Source organism: Phocoena phocoena, chromosome X, assembly GCF_963924675.1.
Source record: "Phocoena phocoena chromosome X, mPhoPho1.1, whole genome shotgun sequence".
In the NCBI taxonomy this organism is placed as follows: domain Eukaryota; kingdom Metazoa; phylum Chordata; class Mammalia; order Artiodactyla; family Phocoenidae; genus Phocoena; species Phocoena phocoena.
Genome location: NC_089240.1, coordinates 59,732,663 through 59,750,482, shown reverse-complemented (window position 1 = coordinate 59,750,482; position 17,820 = coordinate 59,732,663). Strand labels below are relative to the sequence as shown.

The 17,820-nt window shown below is 38.3% G+C and overlaps 1 protein-coding gene and 1 non-coding gene across 2 annotated transcripts in view; both read right to left on the bottom strand.

The window, feature by feature from the left end:
• Window positions 1–17,820, bottom strand: part of KIF4A (kinesin family member 4A) — a 127,637-nt gene that overhangs the window by 17,979 nt on the left and 91,838 nt on the right. Inside the window, exons 18-24 of the mRNA XM_065900334.1 lie at window positions 17,258–17,341; window positions 15,945–16,058; window positions 6,811–6,966; window positions 6,586–6,686; window positions 2,239–2,368; window positions 792–962; window positions 307–414 (exon numbers count right to left, since the gene is read on the bottom strand). Coding sequence (XP_065756406.1) covers window positions 307–414; window positions 792–962; window positions 2,239–2,368; window positions 6,586–6,686; window positions 6,811–6,966; window positions 15,945–16,058; window positions 17,258–17,341 — 864 coding nt within the window. The remainder of the gene's footprint in view (window positions 1–306; window positions 415–791; window positions 963–2,238; window positions 2,369–6,585; window positions 6,687–6,810; window positions 6,967–15,944; window positions 16,059–17,257; window positions 17,342–17,820) is intronic.
• On the bottom strand, window positions 1,935–2,041 carry LOC136143184 (U6 spliceosomal RNA). Its single transcript, XR_010657879.1, has one exon. It is a non-coding gene; the product is annotated as a U6 spliceosomal RNA (small nuclear RNA).

Here is a 17,820-nt window from a genome sequence, read left to right as displayed (position 1 = left end):
CAGGGTTGAGGCAAAGAACCAGGAGGCCTCGAAGTCTGGTATGGAGTATGTACTGTCATTTCTGTACCAAAACGGAGGTTATCCTATATGTGGCTACATCCTAAACACCCCTAAACTGATCAAACAGGGCAACAAGGCAATAGAGACTACCATTATAAAAGGCTACCATTATAAAAGGCTACCTTTATAAAGCTTTTTTTCAGTAGGTAATTACTCTTTCCTGCAGGTACAGTCATGTAAATCAGACAGGATTCTCAGTCAGGCCTGCGGACCCCATCTCTGGAGACCTTTGCCTCATCTCCATACCTGACACTTCAGGATGCTCAGCAGCTGTTGTTCCTTTTCGCTGACAGACTCCTCTAGCTGCTTCTCTGCCATTTGGCTTTGCTGCAGCTGGCTGAGGAGGTATAGCACCTAGAGAAAGATACAACCCAAAGGTACCAAAGGAATGAGAGGAAAAAGGAATTCTGGTTTAGTCCAAGCAGTGATCCAGTTACTCCTTTGTGATTTCAAAGTAAATTGTTCTCTTTGGCTCTCATGGCTTGAAGTATCATCATGTTCATCTTGGTATTAAAGTTGGAGGCTAAGAGCCATTGTCACTGGTATGTGTAAAGTTATTAGATAAGTCATTTTTCTCTATTTCTGGTTTCTTATTTGCAAAAATTGGAAAAGACTACGTGGTCTTTTGAAGGAAACTTCATACCCCCATTATTATTATTATTATTTTTAACTAACAACAAAGAGCAACAATGGTTTGTTTTTCAGTATAGCTTCTTGGCTCGCCAGCTTACCTTCTCTTGGTGCTGTTGCTCCACTCTCACCAGCTCTGCCTGTAACTCTGTCTCTATTTCAGCAAAATGATTTCGTTCCTCAAACAGCATCTTCTGCATGTCAGCACAGCTGGCCTTGTTCTGTTTCAGGCTGCTTTCGAGCTTGCTGACCTGTATTTTGGAGGAGACCAGCTGGAAGGGATAAAAGAAGATCAGTTTATTTGGAGAATGGCCACCTTTCCCCATTCATTAGGCAGGAAAATGTCAGCTTTCTTGAAATGGACTGAGAAAAGTTCTTCCATGTCCAAGTCCATTCTTATGTTTTCATGTCATATGGATTCTACCATTGAATAGAATCACCACCACCCAAACCAAGGGCCGAGATAGATATCTGCTGAGATAGGTATCTTAGAGCTGGAAGCCACTGCTGAGGTCATTTAATCTCTTGTTTTACCTCAAGGCAAGAATAAATCTAACACAAACAGTATCTGACAATTCCAAACTCTGATACTCAAGAAGTTCTTCCTTAATTTTAAAGAGAAATCCATAGCACACACCCTTATGGCTAATTGTGTCCCATTTCAGAATGTCTGTGTTCACATGTTGGAACTTGTAGACACATTAGCCGAGACTACAGCTCTGGCTCTTCAGGTTAGATTGATATCCTATGCTGGCCTAGTTTTATATTCTCTACTAGCCCAGATGGTGAACATCATAAACACCAGTGTTCACAAGACTAATCAGGATTTCCTTAGTAGGATAAATCTGCTAACCCAACACAAAAATGCATAAAGGATAGCACTGCTCAAACTTGCAGAGTCGGAGTTTGTATGCTTGCTTCAATCACCAGAGGTGATCAATTTTAATTCCTCTTGTGACAGTGGAAGATGATATATTTATTTTAAGGTCAGTGAAGATGGATTTTCCTTTAGATGAATCTTTATGTGCCAAAGGTTTTCTCTTTCCTAGATTGTATCTTAAACTTTTTGAATATAATACATGTCAGAGGTGTTTTAAAAAGTAGTATAGTATAATATTTTACGTTTGACCTGTGGCCTACTATGGCATCCTGATTTTTCATAATAATAACAGTGAACATTTATTGAGTACCTGCTATATGCCAGGTATGGGTATCAACTTGCAACTCATATATATATATATATTTTAAATATGGAACGCTTCATGAATTTGTGTGTCATCCTTGCGCAGGGGCCATGCTAATCTTCTCTGTATCATTCCAATTTTAGTATATGTGCTGCCGAAGCGAGCACTCATATATATTTTTAAGTGACTGGCTTGTACTTGCCCACACCAACCTTTACCCATAAAACTATTTCTCTAATGTTTGTGTCATTGTGGTTTCTACCACGAACAGTGGCAATAACACTATGATAGTATTCTAGGCTAACATCTTATTTCAACCCACCAAGCCAGACCCTGAATTGCTGAGAGGAAGAGAGATGTTTACCTCTCCAATTAAGTATTTCAGGGCACACTTGGCTTCCAGAATGGTAGCAATATTCTCCCAGCGGTGTTTTGGCCGGTCTTCACTTTCTGCATCCAGCAGCTTCTGCTGTAGGTCAGCAATCTGAGCACTCCTTCAGGGAAAGAAACAATGAGCCTTATTTCTAGTAGCCTCAACACCAAGGAGAGGGGAAGAGCTCTGAGGAGAAACTTCAAATAGTTTCACGGACAGAGGTATCAGTTAAATACCATTTAAATAATGATTGAGTCATCTGGTTAGGGTTTTATACAGTATCTCAAAACTTGTTACAAAGGGATGCTAAGACTAACCAAATGGTTTTATTTTATTAAATACTAGTTGAAATAAGTGAGTCATATAGTGGGACTTGGAAAGATTTGTTTTAGTGAGGCTTTTGTTGTAGCACATTGACCATAATGTGACTTTGTCTTGAGGCCACATAAGCTGGAACTGTGACGTGGTGGCTCACCTATGCAAGGACAAGATTCAGGTTAGAGACCTTAAGGAAAAAATATCTCAGAAGAACAAACAGGTAGATGCTCTTTGCTGGAATCTAACACCAAACTGATACCTATGGCTGGTGTCGTGAGAGGTTATCTTGGAGTACCTGCCACAGGACTGAGAAGTTTCTACGAAAACTAGATACCATGACCCTGGTTATAGCTTCCAGATACTTTAGGGTCAAGTATGGCCTGAGACCAAGATGTACACAATATTTCAGTTTTGTCAATAGCTTCCTTCTCAAATTTGCTAGGTGTCCAGTGAGAGGGAGCATACCGGCATGTGTATAACATGCAGTGCTATGTAAAGTACTATAAAGAAGATGGGTACTAAAATAATCTAAGATAGCAGTTCTAAACTTTTTGGGTCTTAGGACCCCTTTACACTCTTAAAAATTATTGAGGACCTCTAAGAAATTCTGCTCATGTATGTTATACCTAGAGATATTTACAGTATTAGAAAGTAAAACTGAGAAAAACATTTATTAATTCACTTAAAATCAAAACAATCCATTATACATTAACAATTACACCTGCAATGACACTATTTCCAAATAAAGTCACATTCTAAGGTCTGGAAAGGACATGAATGCAGGGTGGGGGAGTGTGTGTGTCACACACACACACAACAACATTTTCCAACACGAAAAATAATGTAGTGAGAAGAGTGGGATTGTTTACATTTTTACAAATCTCTGTAATGTCTGGTTTAGTAGAAGATAGCTGGATTCTCATATCTCCCTCTACGTTTAATCTTTTGTGATATGTTCTGGTTGATGTAAATGAAGGCAATCTGGCCGCACATGGATATGTAGCTGGACAAGGGAGGAGCATTTCATTTTATTATTTTATTTTATTGTGGCCGTACCGTGAGACTTGCGGGATCTTAGTTCCCCGACCAGGGACTGAACCCAGGCCACTGCAGTGAAAGTGCCGAGTCCTAATCACTGGACTGCCAGGGAATTCCTGGGAGGAGCTTTTTTTATTTTTAATTTTATTGATTTTTGGCTGCATCGGGTCTTCATTGCTGTGCATGGGCTTTCTCTAGTTGCGGCGAGTGGGGGCTACTCTTCGTTGCGGTGCATGGGCTTCTCATTGTGGTGGCTTCTCTTTGTTGCGGAACAGGGGCTCATGGCGCATGGACTTCAGTAGTTGTGGCACTTGGGCTCGGTAGTCGTGGCTTGTGGGCTCTAGAGTGCAGGCTCAGTAGTTGTGGTGCACAGGCTTAGTTGCTCTGTGGCATGAGGGATCTTCCTAGACCAGGGCTCGAACCCGTCCCCTGCATTGGCAGGCGGATTCTTAACCACTGTGCCACCAGGGAAGCCCCCAGGAGGAGCTTTTTTTTTTTGCTGTACGCGGGCTTCTCACTGTTGTGACCTCTCCCGTTGTGGAGCACAGGCTCCAGACGCACAGGCTCAGCGGCCATGGCTCACGGGCCCAGCCACTCTGAGGCATGTGGGATCTTCCCGGACTGGGGCACGAACCCACATCCCCCTGCATCAGCATGCGGATTCTCAACCACTGCGCCACCAGGGAAGCCCAGGAGGAGCATTTTAATAGTCTTTTCAGATAATTGTGGATATTCTTCTTTGAGACCACACCAAAACCCAACAAGTTCCTTAAAAGTTAGTTGAAATGTGGTTACTTGCAATCTGAATGGATCTTTTACTCAAACGTGATTCTGTAACATGTCATTTGGACAGTCATACAGAGCCTTCAGATCAACACATTTCATTACACAATATAAAAAAGACCACAATTGTTAATATCACTACTGGTCTCATTAGAAAAGTTACAAAAAACTGTCAAGTTTACAGTGGCAGATACACGTTTTCCAAAATTCTAAGTTTTGCTTGAAAGCTCAAATTTTATTTTTGGTGACAAACACTGTCATTTGTTTTCCTTGACTTGACAGGCTCACTCGGTTCATTTTTGAGAAAATGTCTGCCAAGTACCCAAATCTGAATAACCATAGTTTGTCTGTCAGTCGTTCTTTCAAGTAAAAATGATGTTCCATGAAAAAAGAGGCCTGTTAAACTCACACCTCAAACAATCACACAAGTGCTTTTCCTCGAGAGAAACATCGTCCTTCGGCATCAGCACAGTGGTTTATGTGTTCTTCCCATTCTGTCACACAGAATATTAAAAAGATCTGAACTCAAGGGTTGAGATTTAATAAAATTAATAATTTTTATTGCTTTATCAAAGCCAAAAGTAAAACTGACTTTTAAGTAAAACCGAGAGTGTGTGGTGGTGAAGTATTCAATGACTGCTAGTACAGGTTTGTGCTACTGGTTTGATTCAAGCTAAGGTGTTAACAGTTTTGTCCACTGTTGCTTTTGCACTATCATGGCAAATGTCAAGTGTAGTAAAAACGGCAAACAATGTCTTAATACTATTATAAAAACAGGGAGTCACCTAGACTCCCTGAAAGGGTCTCAGTGACACCCCAGGAGTTTGTAGACCTCACTTTGAGAACCCTGGTCTAATATATAGTCCTTTCCTTTAACAAGCTTACAATCTGTCTAGATTGACAAGACTAATCTATGTAAAATAATTAATAAATATAAAGATAACATACATCATCTATACTACATGACCGAGTACTATAAGTTCTGAAGGAGTTTAGAGAAGAGGAAAATTAATGAGGGATGAAGAGTCAGGGAAGGCTTCTTGGAAGAGGTGGGCCAGAACACTTCACAGTTGTTTTATCTATCAAATGCCCTTTCTTGTCCTTAGGGAAATTCCCTTGATTACAGTCACCTCTGTCTAATTGCCCTCTACCTGGCACCTGCCCTACATTTAAATAATCATTTACTTATGCACAGTGGTGTGCAGGTAAATGTTTAACAAACAGTACCTAAAAAAACAGATCTGATTTGTAGCTTTTGCTAGTTTCTGTAGTGTGAATACTCTCACCAAAGGAATTGTAAGCTCTCAACAGTTTACAACCGTCTTAAAATTTTAACAAACAATTCCAACACACCACTGTCAGTCATTATACTGTTTCTACTCAAGAGCAAGGACAATGCCATCTATTCTTTCTATATATCCCAACTGCATCCAGTGCAGCACAAAGCAGAAACTCAAATGTTGAGCAACTTAAAGACATATCCAAAGATAAACAGCTAGTATGTGTTGCTAAAAACAAATTAAATGGTCTCCAAGGTCTTCTGGGCAATAAAATTCTATTACCCTAAGACACTATAAAATATCTGTCGAAGTTTTGTTCCTTCTAGATTTCACAGATACTTAAAAGAAAGTAACAGTGATTAAAGAGAAGAGCATTCATTGAGCACTTCTAATATGCCAAGTACTGTGCTATGTACTTTACTTTCTAATCTCATTTAATGGTCATGATACTTTACTTATGCATTATATTATATCTACTTTGCTGATGATCTCTAATTCTCCTTCTCCCAGGTTGTTGATCTTCCGGTATCATTTCTTGGGTTCCTCTAAAGTTTCGTTTTTAGTCAGTTCTTATGGTATATGATAAAGACCATAGACTTTGGAATTAGATAAACTGAGTTTCAAATCCCAGTTCTGTATAAACTTCAGCAAATTTTTTAAGATCTTTGAACCTTTAGCTTAGATCTCTAAAGTGAGAAGAATGGTACTTACCTCACAAGGTATACCTCATAGGGAGAGACTGAATGAGAAAATGTATCTAACATGTCTAGTGAAGTGTATAGCTCAAAAATTGTTACTTTTTCTTGTTTCTCCTACATCACAAAGCTTCTGAAAAACAAGCTTTTGAATAACTGATTGATAGGTTCTATTTTGATTCAAGGCATAAATTTTTATAATGCCTTAGACATAGTCCAATTACCTGAGTTCCATTTCAGTCTCTAGGCTTTCAATCTGCTTTGTAATGGAATCCTCTGACTCAGAAACTTGACCACGCAGTTCAGCAAGTGAGAATGTACGCCTCTGTAAAGAAGAATAGTGGGGATGAGGGTGAAGTACTACTTGGAAAGTGATTCTCCAAAGTAGTGAGGGCTTCTGGGGAGTGTGGAGTCTGATCATTAGTAACGTATTTCCATAGGGCACTTACGCGGAGTTTAGGAGGTGGATTCTCCCCAGATTCCACTTTTTCTTTGAGTTGAGCCACATCCTGAGCCAGGATCTTTCTGTCTTCAAGAAGGTCATTCAGATGGCGCTTGGCTTCCTCAGTACTGACCATAACCTCAATTTCATTTCCAAGCCAACTCTAGAAGATAAATCAATGATGTTGGGTTAGGGATGAGGAATCTCTGGCCCATGGGCTATATTCAGCTCCAGATTTAATTTCACTTGGACCAGAGCCCAAGTAACTAGAAGTGAGATTTCCATTTGTGCCTATACTGACCAAAAATCCCAATAATGCTCTAAGAGCCTTTAACAGCAATATCCCAAAAGGTCACAAGAAAAGTTTTCTGCAGAAAATCTTTCTCCAGATATCCTAGCATTTCTATGTATTCTGTCTTGACCTTCTCCACTTTCTCCTTAACTTTTGTGCTTAACAAGTCATAATATAGAACTGAAGTATATATAGATTACCTGTTCTATTTAATAAATGGATAACTATTATTAATCTTTAAAATAGATGAATAGATTTTTTTAAAAAAGCAAACAAAATTAACTAAATTCAGTTTTTAAAAAAGTAACCATCCCTGAGAAAGCTTTCACTTTTGGATGAAGATATACCATGCTAAGAGTAATCAAAGAAAGCTGGAGTGGATATATTAATATCAAATAATATAGAATTTACATCAAAGAATATTATTAAGAAGAACAAAGGCTGGAGGTATCATGCTCCTTGATTTCAAACTATACTACAATGCCACAGTAATCAAAACAGTATGGTACTGGCACAAAAACAGACACATGGATAAATGGAACAGAATAGAGAGCCCAGAAATGAACCCACACTTATATGGGTAATAAATCTATGACAATGGAGGCAAGAATATACCAATGGGGAAAAGACAGCCTCTTCAATAAATGGTGATGGGAAAACTGGAGAGCTAGATGCAAAAGAATCAAACTGGACTATCCTCTCACACCATGCACAAAAATAGATTCAAAATGGATCAAAGACCTAAACGTAAGACCCGAAACGATAAATCTTTTTAGAAGAAAACATAGGCAGTAAGCTCTCTGACATCAGTCTTAGTAATATTTTGGGGGCTATGTCTCCTCAGGCAAGGGAAGAAAAGCAAAAATAAACAAATGGGACTATATCAAACTAAAAGCTCTTGCACAGTGAAGGAAACTATCAACAAAATGAAAAGGCCACCTACTGAATGGGAGAAGATATTTGCAAACGATATAACTGATATGGGTTAATATCCAAAAATACACAAAGAACTCATACAATTCAACATCAAAAACAAACAAACAAACAAAGACAAACAACCAGGTTTAAAAGTGGATAGAGGATCTGAATAGACATTTTTCCAAAGAAGACATACAGATGGCCAACAGGCACATGAAAAGATGTTCAACATGGCTAATCATCAGGGAAGTGCAAATCAAAACCACAATGAGATATCACCTCACACCTGTCAGAATGGCTATTATCAAAAAGACAACAAAAAACAAGTGTTGGTTATCCATTCTAAATACAGCAGTGTGTATACCTGAAACTATCACAACATTGTTAATCAACTGTATTCTAATATAAAATAAAAAGTAAAAAAACAAAAACAAGTGTTGGTGAGGATGTGGAGAAAAGGGAACCCTCATGCACTGTCGGTGGGAAGGTAAATTGGTGCAGCCCCTATGGAAAACAGTATGGAGATTCTCAATAAATTAAAAATAGAACTGCCATATGATCCAGCAATTCCACTCCTGGGTATTTATCCAAAGAAAACAAAAACACTAATTAGAAAAGACATATGTACCCCTATGTTCATTGCAGCATTATTTACAATAGCCAAGATATGGAAGTAACCTAAGTGCCATCAATAGATGAATGGATAAAGAAGATGTGAGATATATATATGTATATACGATGGAATATTACTCAGCCGTAAGAATGAAATCTTGCCATCTGCGACAACATGAATGTACCTAGAGGATATTATGCTTAGTGAAATAAGTCAGACAGAGAAAGACAAAAACTGCGTGATTTCACTTATAAGGGGAATCTAAAAAACAAAACAAATGAACATAACAAAACAGAAACAGTTATAGATACAGGGAACAAACAGGTGATTGCCGGGGGGAGGGGCATAGAGGGAGGAAAGAAATAGGTGAGGGAGATTAAGAGGTACAAACTTCCAGTTGCAAAATAAAGGAGTTAAGGGTATGAAATGTACAGTGTGGGGAATATAGTCCATAACTATGTAATATCTTTGTATGGTGACATATTGCAACTAGACTTATCATGGTGATCATTTTTAAATGTATAGAAATATTGAATCACTGTTGTGTAACAGGAACTAACATAGTGCTGTAGGTCAATTATACCTCAAAAATAAACAAACTAACAAACTCAAAGAAAAAAAGATCAGATTTGTGGTTACCAGAGAGGCAGTCAAAGGTACAAACTTCCAGTTATAAGATTAAGTAAGTACTAGGGATGTAATGTACAACATGATAAATATAATTAACACTGCTGTATGCTATATATAAAAGTTGTTAAGAGACTAAATCCTAAGAGTTCTCATCACAAAAAAAAAGTTTTTTTCTATTTCTTTTTTTTTTTTTTGCGGTATGCGGGCCTCTCACTGTTGTGGCCTCTCCCATTGCGGAGCACAGGCTCCGGACGCGCAGGCTCAGTGGCCATGGCTCACGGGCCCAGCCGCTCTGCGGCATGTGGGATCTTCCCGGACCGGGGCACGAACCCGTGTCCCCTGCATCGGCAGGCGGACTCTCAACCACTGCGCCACCAGGGAAGCCCTATTTCTTTAATTTTGTATCTATATGAATGATGGATGTTCACTAAACTTATTGTGATAATCATTTCAAGATGTATATAAGTCAAATCACTATGCTGTATACCTTAAACTTTTGCAGTGCTGTTTATCAATTTATCTCAGTAAAACTGAGAGAAAAAAGAGGAATATTATCAAGGTTAAAAAAATATTATTTCATAATGGTAAGGGAGTCAATTATTCAAGAGAACTTAATCCTTAATGTTTATGCCCCTAATATACAAAGCACCAAAATATCTGAAACAAAATCATATATAAGCCAATAAAGGAGATAAAATGGAATCATAAAAATACTCAATTGATCCAAAAGAAGCCAGAAAACAAGGAAAAGGGAATGAAGAACAGATGGGACAAATAGAAAACAAATAGCAATATGATAGATTCAAATCAACCCATATCAATAATCAGATTAAATGTAAATGGTCTAAACACCCCAATTAAAATGCAGATTGTCAGACTGGATTAAAAAAGCTAGACTCAACTGTATACTGCCTACAAGAAAAACACTTTAAAAACACACAAAGGCACAAAGAGGTTAAAGCTAAAAGGATTTTTTAAAAATATACCATGCTAACATTAAAAGAAAGCTGGAAGGGGCTTCCCTGGTGGCACAGTGGTTGAGAGTCCGCCTGCCGATGCGGGGGACACGGGTTCGTACCCCGGTCTGGGAGGATCCCACATGCCACGGAGCGGCTGGGCCCGTGAGCCATGGCCACTGAACCTGCACGTCCGAAGCCTGTGCTCCGCAATGGAAGAGGCCACAACAATGAGAGGCCCGCGTACCGCAAAAAAAAAAAAAGAAAGCTGGAGGGACTATATTATTATCAGAAAAAGATTTCAGAACAAAGAATATTGCTAGGGATAAAAATGATCATAATAGTAAACATTATTATAATAATAAAGGGATCAATTAATCTTACATGTTTATGCCTCTAATAACAGAGCTTCAAAATATACAGAGCAAAACCAGAACTATAATAAGAAAAAGACAAATCCATAATTCTAATTGAAGATTTCAATACCCATCTCTAAGTAACTGATAGAACAAGTAGGCAGAAAATCAGCAAGAATACAGTAGAAATGAATGGCACAATCAATCAAATTAACATGATTGACATTTGTAGAACACTCTATCCAACAACAGCAGAATATACATTCTTCTCAAGTACATACAGTTTGAACATTTGCCAAGACTGACCATATTCTAGGCCATACATAATAAGTCTCAAAAAATTCAGAAGGATTCAAGTCATATAAATGAAACCATAATGAAATTAAATTAGAAATCATAACAGAAAGATATTTGGAAAAATCTCCTAATATTTGGAAACTAAATAATATTTTAAATAACTGTGGATCAAAGAAGAAATAAACAGGGAAATTAGAATGTATTTTGAATTGAATGAAAACATAATTATCAAAATTTGTGGGATGTCATTAAAGGAGTACTGAAGGGGAAATTTATAGAACTAAATGTTTATATTAGAAAAGAAAAGAACTCAAATCAATGACCTCAGGTTCCACCTTTAAGAAAAAAAGCCAATTATATCCAAAGCAGAAATAAGGAAATAATAAAGGTCAGATTGGAAATTAACGAGCTAGGGTTTTGGGGGTATTGTTTTTAATTGTGGTAAAATATACATAACATAAAATTTACTATTTTAACCATTTGTAAGAATGAGCTGGTTCTTTGATAAACCTTAGCCAAATTGATCAAGAAAAAGGAGAAAAGACACAAAATATCAATAACAGGAATGAGATAGAGGACATTACTACAGTTTTTACAGACATTAGAAGGATAATAAAGAAATATTATGAATAACTTCATACCAATAAATTTGACAATTTAGACGAAACACACAAACTACCAAAGCTCACTCAAGAGGAAATTTATAACCCGAACAACCCTATATCCAGTTAAAAAACTGAATTACAGTTAACCCCTCCTCCCCACCAAAAGCAACAACTAACAAAAACATCCTTCAGGTCCAGATGGCTTAACTTGTGAACTGTACCAAACTTCCTCTTCTTTTTTTTTAAGGATTTTTATTTTTATTTAAAAAAATATTTATTTATTTATTTATGGCTGCATCGGGTCTTAGTTGCGGCATGCAGGATCTTTTGTTGCAGCGTGTGGGCTCCGTAGTTGTGGCGCATGGGCTCCAGAGCGTGTGGGCTCTGTAGTTGCGGCACGTGGGCTCAGTAGTTGCGGTGTGTGGGCTTAGCTGCCCTGTGGTGTGTGGGATCTTAGTTCCCTGACCAAGGATGGAATCCGCAATCCCCTGCATTGGAAGGCGGATTCTTAACCACTGGACCACCAGGGAAGTCCCTGTACCAAACTTTTAAGGAAAAAACAATATTAGCTCTATACAAACTCTTACAGACAATTGAAGAGGGGGCAATAGTTTCTAACGTATTCTAAGAGGCCTTGATACCAAAACCAGACAAAGACACTACAAGAAAACAACAGACCAATATCCCTCATGAACACAGATGCAAAAATTTTACATGAAATTTTTATTTTAGCAAAATCTTAATTTTATGTATTGTTGAATTCAATAATACATAAAAAGGATGATATAGGGGCTTCCCTGGTGGCGCAGTGGTTGAGAGTCCGCCTGCCAATGCAGGGGACGCGGGTTCGTGCCCCGGTCCGGGAAGATCCTACATGCCGCGGAGCGGCTGGGCCCGTGAGCCATGGCCGCTGGGCCTGCGCGTCCGGAGCCTGTGCTCCGCGGCGGGAGAGGCCACAGCATTGAGAGGCCCGCGTAACGCAAAAAAAAAAAAAAAAAAAAAAAAAAAAAAAAGGATGATATATCACAACCAAGTGGAATTTATTCAAAGAATGCAAGGCTGGTTCCATATTTGAACATCAAAGTCATTCACCAAATCAACAAACTAGAGACAAAAAGTATTTGACAAAATTTATATACACTCATTGGAAATTCCCTGGTGGTCCAGTGGTTAGGACTCGGCACTTTCACTGCTGGGGACCTGGGTTTGATCCCTGGTCAGGGAAGTAAGATCCCGCAAACTGCACAGCGTGGCCAAAAAAAAAAAAAAAAAAAAAAATTATATCCACTCAGGATAAAAACTCACAGCAAGCTAAGCATAGATAAGAACTTCCTTAAGCTGATAAAGGGCCTCTATGAAAAACCTATAGCTAATGTCATACTTAATGGTAAAGACTGAATACTGTTCCCCTGAGATGAGGAATAGCAGAAGGGTTTCTACTGTCACTACTCCTATTCAACATCATCCTGAATGTCCTAGCCAATGCAACAGGGCAAGTAAAATAAATAAAAGACATATAGATTATAAAGGAAGAAATAAAACTATTTATAGATGGCATGATTGTTTATGTAGAGAGTCCCAAAGAACCTACAAAATAGCCACTAAACTAATAAAGTCAGAAGATAAAAGTTAATATACAAAAATCAGTTGTATTTCTATACACCAGCACTGAACAACTAGATAAATAATTTGGTAGTTTTTCTTTTTTTCTTAAAACTTTTTATTGTTTTTTTTTACATCTTTATTGCAGTGTAATTGCTTTACAATGGTGTGTTGGTTTCTACTTTATAACAAAGTGAATCAGTTATACATAAACATATGTTCCCATATCTCTTCCCTCTTGCGTCTCCCTCCCTCCCACCCTCCCTATCCCGCCCCTCCAGGCGGTCACAAAGCACTGAGCTGATCTCCCTGTGCTATGTGACTGCTTCCCACTAGCTATCTACCTTACGTTTGGTAGTGTATATATGTCTATGCCTCTCTCTCGCTTTGTCACAGCTTACCCTTCCCCCTCCCCTTATCCTCAAGTCCATTCTCTAGTAGGTCTATGTCTTTATTCCTGTCTTACCCCAAGGTTCTTCATGACATTTTTTTCCTTAAATTCCATATATATGTGTTAGCATACGGTATTTGTCTTTCTCTTTCTGACTTACTTCACTCTGTATGACAGACTCTAGGTCTATCCACCTCATTACAAATAGCTCAATTTCGTTTCTTTTTATGGCTGAGTAATATTCCACTGTATATATGTGTCACATCTTCTTTATCCATTCATCCAATGATGGACACTTAGGTTGCTTCCATCTCCTGGCTATTGTAAATAGAGCTGCAATGAACATTTTGGTACATGACTCTTTTTGAATTATGGTTTTCTCAGGGTATATGCCCAGTAGTGGGATTGCTGGGTCATATGGTAGTTCTATTTGTAGTTTTTTAAGGAACCTCCATACTGTTCTCCATAGTGGCTGTACCAATTCACATTCCCACCAGCAGTGCAAGAGTGTTTCCTTTTCTCCACACCCTCTCCAGCATTTATTGTTTCTAGATTTTTTGATGATGGCCATTCTGACTGGTGTGAGATGATATCTCATTGTAGTTTTCATTTGCATTTCTCTAATGATTAATGATGTTGAGCATTCTTTCATGTGTTTGTTGGCAGTCTGTATATCTTCTTTGTTTTGATATTATTAGATTTTTAAAAATTTTATTTTTGGCTGTGTCAGGTCTTAGTTGTGGCATGTGGGATCTTTGTTGCGGCATGTGGGATCTTTCGTTGCAGCTCTCGGGCTCTTTGTTGAGGCACAAGGGCTTCTCTCTAGTTGTGGCGCACGGGCTTCCCCCTAGTTGTGGCGCATGGGCTCTGTAGTTTGCAGCACTCAGGCTCTCTAGTTGAGGTGCGCACACTCAGTAGTTGTGGTGTGCAGGCTTAGTTTCCCCGCAGCATGTGGGATCTTAGTTCCCCTACCAGGGATCTAACTTGCGTCCTCTGCATTGGAAGGTGGATTCTTTACCACTAGACCACTAGGGAAGTCCCTTGGCAGTTTCTTATAAAGTTAAACATACACTTACCATATGACCGAGCAATCCCACTCCTAGGTATTTACCCAAGTGAAATAACTACCTTTGTTATACAGAAACCTGTATGTGAATGCATTTATAGTGGCCTTATTCATGATCACCAAAAACTAGGGGAAAAAAAGACTCCAAGATAACCTTTAACAGGCGAATAGATAAACTGTGGAACGTCCATATGACGGAATAATACAGGCAACAACATGGATGAATATCAAATGCCTTAATGCTAAGTGAAAGAAACCATACTGTACGTTTCCAGTTATATGACACTGATGCAATGCAAAGTGAAAACAATAATGACAGAATACAGATCAGTGTTTGCGAAGGGCCAGCATATGGCTATGGGAGAAACTGACTACAAAGTGTTATAGGGGAATATAGAACTACTCTATATTTTTATTGTGGTGGTGGTTATACACCTGTATATGATGTTAAAACTTGCAGAACTACAGTAAAAAGGGTAGATCTTACTGTACATCAGTTATACCTTAATAAAATAAGTTGGAAAAAAATCAATGTCGTTTGTCATACTGAATAAAAACAAACCAACCAACCATAAGATCATAAGATCACCTCAAGAAGATTATCTCAGAAAGATCAGAAACCATAAGATCAGCTCAAGAAGATTCAGAAAAAACTTTTGAAAAAATCCAACATCTATTCATCATAAAAACTTTCAGCAAACTAAGAACAGACAAGAACTTCTTCAACCTGATGAAGAACATATACAAAAAACCTATAGCTAATATCGTACTTAATGGTGAAAGGCTGAATGCTTTCTCTCTAAGATTGGGAACAAAGCAAGGATGCCCTCTTTTCACCTATTCTATTCGATATTTTATTGGAGGTTCTAGCAAGTACAATAAGGCAAGAGAGTTTTTTTTAAAGGCATACAGAGTGGGTAAGGATAAATAAAATTGTCCCTATGCGCAGATGATGTGATGTAGAAAATCCAGTGACAGAAAGCAGATTAATGGCTGCCTGGAGATGGGGCGTAGAGGGATAGACTGGGGAGGGGAGGGAGGGATTACAAAGGTGTACGAAGAAAGTTTTGGTCCTGATGGACATTGACTTTATCTTGATTGTGGTGATGATTTAATGGGTGCATATCTGTGTCGAAACTTATTAAACTGTACACTTTAAATACGTATAATTTATTGTAGGTCAAGTATACCTCAATAAAACTTTAAAAATTAACTGAACAGGGGCAGGGATAGAAAGGGTTCACTACTCATGGTCTTTAACAACCGTTCAGAGATAATCATATCTTTAGGAAATAATGCTTTCAGGTAGAACTCCAGATTTTGTAGTGTTTCCTTCTAAACGAAAAGAAAGCTACTTCCCATTTTTTCCTATCCCCAATGTACATAAGACAAATGGCAGTTCAAGTTGTCCATACCTTCACTCGAGCTGTAGTGCCTTCCATTCCACGGCTCTGAGTCTCCTTCCGCTTTTCTGCGACCTCTCGTTGTTTTTGGAGAGCATCTTTGAGACGCTTGTTGGCAGCTGCTGCCTAAATAAAAATGGCTCATAGTAATGTTGAATTGAAGGGTAGAAAGAAGAACATTCTTCATTAATTATGTATTTGATGATTCATACAGCTAATCGTCTGAGAAATACAAATTAGAACCCAGTGAGATGCCTTTACTTAAACCCTGGAGTGGCTACGATGAAAAATAAAACGACTGACAATCCCCAGGTTAGTGAGGATATGGAGCAACTGAAACTCTTATCCATGGCTGGTGTGAGTAAACTTTGGTACAAACACCATGGAAAACCATTTGTCATTATTAACTAAACTTGAACATACACAATCCCTGTGATTCATCATTTCCCCCCTAGGTATAACTCACCAGAAAGGCTCACGTACCTGTGCCAAAAGATACTGAAATGCAAGTTCAGAGCAAACCACCCCTACGTGCAACAGCATTGGTGTTTATTACAATTCTACTACCAAATCAAAGAAACAAGATGCACTTCATTCTCTGTAATTCCCTTCAAAACCAGGAAAAATAATTTGTAGTGTTAGAAGTCAGGACGGTCGTTACCTCTGAGGAAGGACTCGTCATTCGGAGAGAGAACAGGTGGGGGTGGGGATGAAGTTCTAAGGTTCTAGTAGTGACTTGTTTGTCTTAGGTTGATGGTTGTACAGGTTTTTTCGCTTTGGAATAACTCATGGAGATGTACATAATATTTGTGCCCTTTTTAGGTATATATATTCTACTTCAATAAAATAATTTATATTAACATAATAAAAAAGAAAGAACATTCTAATTTCTAGCATATTAGTCAAGAAAAATAAAAAATTCTATGGGTTTAAATTCTTATAGGAACTACATTTATAAGTCTCCATGTACATAACACTGGTGAACAGCTACTGCGTTAGAGCCTAGGGGAGGCACACAATTTCAAGGAAGCACTGCAGATTGAAAGCGTCTGGAAATGTCATATATCAGAATTACTCTTTTTGTTTTGTTTTGTTTTGTTTGGAAAGAAGCCCAATTAGAAAAAATCCTTATTTGAATAGTGCCATTTTCATCAGGTTTTTATCTGCTGACAGTTCATGACAAACAGGGATCAAGACTTAGGAACTGCTGGTCAAGACTGTTATCCCTGGTTTCAGGACACTGGCTCATTTAAGGGATACTCCTCTGCCATCATCCAAGCCTGAAAGTGATAATACACTTGACCTAGCAGATTGGATTTTCTTACCTCCTCAGTTTTACGTCTGAGCACACTAGACTGTTTCTGGAAGCATCTTTCAAGTTTGAGCAGTTCATATTGCCTCTTACGGTCCTGAGAAGAAAAGAGTCAGACTTTTCATTGCTATTCAGCTGGCTAAAATAAAACCTTACAATGTAACTGAAGAGTCTTTCAATGGTATAGTCATTATGGAAATCAGTATGGAGGTTCCTTAAAAAATTAAAAATAGAAAGACCATATGATCTGACAATCTCACTACTGGGTATATATATATCCAAAGGAAATGAAATCAGTATCTTGAAGAGATATCTGCATTCCCATATTTGTTGCAGCATTATTCACAATAACCAAATATGGAAACAACCTAAGTTGACAACCTAAGTTGACCTAAGTTGTTGACAAATGAATGGATAAAGAAAATGTGGTACGTGTATACAGTTGACGCCTGAACAACGTGGGGTTAGGGGTGCCAACCCCTATGCAGTCGAAAATTCGTGTGTAACTTTACAGTTGGCCCTCCATAGCTGTGGTTCTGCATCCATGGATTTAACCAACTGTGGATAGTATAGTAG